Source organism: Melozone crissalis, unplaced genomic scaffold (assembly GCF_028551555.1).
Source record: "Melozone crissalis strain CALT ecotype California unplaced genomic scaffold, PUWL_Pcris_2 ptg000032l_1, whole genome shotgun sequence".
In the NCBI taxonomy this organism is placed as follows: domain Eukaryota; kingdom Metazoa; phylum Chordata; class Aves; order Passeriformes; family Passerellidae; genus Melozone; species Melozone crissalis.
In genome coordinates this window covers 8,201,952-8,205,731 of record NW_026535810.1, presented here as the reverse complement: position 1 = coordinate 8,205,731, position 3,780 = coordinate 8,201,952, and the positions used below count along the sequence as shown (strand labels likewise).

The following is a 3,780-nucleotide window of genomic DNA, read 5'->3' as shown; positions in this document are numbered from 1 at the left end:
CATGAGGCAGCAGTGTGCCCAGGTGGCCAAGAAGGCCAATGGCTCCTGGCCTGGATTAGGAATGGTGTGGCCAGCAGGAGCAGGGCAGGGATTCTTCCCCTGTGCTCAGCTCTGGTTGGGCAGCATGTCGAGTGCTGTGTCCAGTTCTGGGCCCACCAATTTAGGAAGGACATGGAGGGGCTGGAGTGTGTCCAGAGAAGGGCAAGAAGGTTGGGGAGGGGTCTGGAACACAAGAGCTGTGAGGAATGGCTGAGGGAGCTGGGGTTGTTTATCCTGAAGAAGAGGAGGCTCAGGGAGACAAGGTGGTGTCAGGGCACAGGTCGGACTTGATGATCTCCATGGCCTGTTCCAGCCTTGCTGATTCTGTGACTCTCTGGAACCACCCTTGGAGCAGTTCCAGGATGAGCCCTGGGCCTCCTCTTCAGAAGCTCCAGCAGCCCAGGTCCCTCAGCTTCTCCTGCCAGCCCCAAAGCCCATCCTGTCAGTCCTGCAGAGCCCCTGCAGCTCCTCCTCATTGCCCAGAACAGGGAGCCCCAGAGCCAGACACAGCAGCCCAGATGTGCCCCCTGGCCTGGGGTGCCTTTGGCAAGGGAGCAGCAGCAGACACTGCAAAGACCCTGAAGACAATTCCTGCAGCACTTGTAGGATTATCCTGCTCCCCAAGGGACAATCCCATGGAACCAAGTCAGAAACTGCAATGGGGAGTGGGGCCAGAGTGGAAAGGACAAACAGGGATGGGATGTTTGCAAGGGAGGGAAGAAGGATGGGTAAGAGGAAGAAATTTGTATAAGGGAAGAGTAAAGAAAGCAAAGGTGAAGCAGTGGAAAGGCTCAGGGCAATTTGGGGGTGGCTACAAGGCAGCCTTGGCTCTGAGCAACAGCATCTGCAGTGGCACAGGAAACTCCCAGCTAATGGGAACAAACTTTCTGGCTGACTGCAGAGGCCAGGAAAAACCTGGGTGGTTTCCCTGGTGTCCCCCAGCCCTTGCTGGCCCCAGGGGCTGATGGCATTTGTGCCCCCTCAGGTTCATGTCCCCACACCAACAGCATGGGAGTGCTCCCGCCTGCTGTGTGCAATGCAAACAGGGGCTGCTGAGCCAGTGCTGCCGTGTCTGTGCCTGCAAGGATGGGGCACCTGTGTGGTCTGGGGGTGAGGCCAGGGCTGCAGAGGGGGGATGTTGTTGGCAGCTCCATGAGGACGCTGTGGGACGCTGTCCTGGGCTGTCCAGCGCACTGGGGATGGAGCACCCCCTTCTTTGCTGCTCCTTCCCGTTTGCCCCAGAGCCCTTGCAGAGCCCCAGCCATCCTGTTTGCCCCCAGCCTGCTCACGGCCAGCCTGGGGCTGCTCACGGGGCTTTTGTGTGCTGAGCATTGGCCTGGGCATGTTCTTGAGATAGCCTGGGCAAGGAGCCATAAGCCCCCAGGCCCTGGCCTGAGGCATCAGCGCTGCCCCAGCAGTGCCCATTGCCTGTCCCTGCTGCAGCCCCGGCACTGACACCCAGGACTGTGGCTGGCCCTGAGAGCAATCAGGCCCTGCAGCAACACCAGGGCCACCAGGGCAGCGGGGCAACACCAAGTGCTGCTGCTTCTGGGCACAGCTGCTGGGCTAGAACTGATCTGCCTCCAGCTCTGCACACAGACATTGCTGCTGCAGCTCCAGAGAAGGCAACAATAGGGCATCTCTGCAGAAAGCTTTGCTGGGAGATCCTTTAGCTCCTTTAAAGTCACCAAAAGCACAGCCCCTCACTGACACAGTCTGTGGTCACAGGGAATGTGGAGAGAAACAAAATGAGAGAATGTCACAAGCAATGACATTTTTCTGTGGACAAGATTTAAAAATTATAAGAAAGGAAAAAAACCTTCAAAATAAAACTAACAAAAACTATCAAAGATGACTTTTATTGAAAGTAATTTGCAAACACTGGCCAGCAGTTTAATGTTTGTGAAAGCATTCAGTGATCAGTCTCCACACTGCAGCCTTGAGCTCCTCATTCCTCAGGCTGTAGATGAGGGGGTTCAGGGCTGGAAGCACCACCGAGTACAGAACTGACAGGGCCAGATCCAGGGATGGGGAGGACATGGAGGAGGGCTTCAAGTAGGCAAATGTGCCAGTAGTGAGGAGCAGGGTAACCACAGCCAGGTGAGGGAGGCAGGTGGAAAAGGCTTTGTGCCATCCCTGCTCAGAGGGGATCCTCAGCATGGCCCTGAAGATCTGCACATAGGAGAAAACAATGAACACAAAACAACCAAGTGCTAAACAGGCACTGACGGTAATGAGCCCAAGTTCCCTAAGGAGGGATTTTGAGCAAGAGAGCTTGAGGATCTGTGGGATTTCACAGAAGAATTGGCCCAGGGCATTGCCATGGCACAGGGGCAGGGAAAATGTATTGGCCATGTGCAGCAGAGCAGTGAGAAAGGCACTGGCCCAGGCAGCTGCTGCCATGTGGGCACAAGCTCTGCTGCCCAGGAGGGTCCCGTAGTGCAGGGGTTTGCAGATGGACACGTAGCGGTCGTAGCACATGATGGTCAGGAGTGAAATCTCTGCTGAGATGAAGAACATGAAGAAAAAGAGCTGAGTAACACATGCTGTGTAGGAGATGTTCGTGGTGTCCCAGAGGGAATTGTGCATGGCTTTGGGGACAGTGGTGCAGATGGAGCCCTGGTCGCTGAGGGCCAGGTTGAGCAGGAAGAAGAACATGGGCGTGTGCAGGTGGTGGCCGCAGGCTACGGCGCTGATGATGAGGCCGTTGCCCAGGAGGGCAGCCAGGGAGATGCCCAGCAAGAGGCAGAAGTGCAGGAGCTGCAGCTGCCGCGTGTCTGCCAGTGCCAGCAGGAAGAAATGCCTGATGGAGCTGCTGTTGGACATTTGCTGGAGCTGCACATGGGGTCCTGTTCATGGAGAAAAGGACAGTGAAGTGTGAGAGGAGATACCTGTAACCAAAATCAAAGCCATTTCTCATACACCCTTCTCTGGAACACACACACAGCTTTTGGTGTTCATGTGTTCTGTGGTTTTCTTTTTAAGCTCCCCCCGTGTCTCTCCTGCTATTCTTAAGTATGAGAAACTCTCAGCTTTTCTCCAGCCCTCTGGAATAGCAGAGTGAGTTCCCTGAGGCAAGATTAAGAGTGGAGACTGAGGAGAGATGGTCTCTCACTTCATTCTGTTTGGAGTTTCTCTGGCTTTCCCTTTTCTCAAATGGAGGATTTGCACACTCCCATGTTGCTGTAAGAAAACCCCAGACACTGCTGAGAGCAGATGGATCCACCACTCCAGCTCCACACTTGTAGCCAAGGGCTCATGTTGCTCATTTCACCAACCCAGCAGCGTTTTCAGTGTCAGAACACCTCTGCCTTTCCCCATCAGTCTTACAACTCAGAGATGCTCTAGAACCGGTTTGCACCCTGGATTGAAGCGCCCAGCTTGGACTGAAATCTCAGAGGGACTTGCAAGTGTCCTTATGATGGCATTGGATGAAGGGAGATGCAGGTCCATCCCTGCCTGCACTGACAGCATTGTCCAGAGCTGGGCACTGGGGACAGCATCACCCTGAGGCAGCTGTGCCCCCTGCCAGCGCCCCCAGTGCCGGGCAGTTGCTCTCAGCCCTGTGCTCTGCAGAGGGAACTGGGCCCGGGGCTGCAGAGCTGCCCCACGGCTCTGCTGCAGTTCTGCCTGCACAGGAGGGGCTGCACGCCTTGGAGCCCCGGCCCTGAGGGCAGAGGCTTGGCTGGGGGGACAGGAGGGAGGGGGCTTGTTCAGGAGGGAGGGGGCTGCACTGGAGGG

General features: G+C 56.1%; 1 protein-coding gene across 1 annotated transcript; it reads right to left on the bottom strand.

Annotated features, from left to right (window-relative positions):
* Window positions 1–1,932: 1,932 nt before the first annotated feature.
* On the bottom strand, window positions 1,933–2,865 carry LOC128940005 (olfactory receptor 14A16-like). The gene has a single exon (XM_054281324.1). The coding sequence runs from the start codon at window positions 2,863–2,865 to the stop codon at window positions 1,933–1,935; it is 933 nt and encodes a 310-aa protein (XP_054137299.1).
* Between the last annotated feature and the right edge of the window lie 915 nt (window positions 2,866–3,780).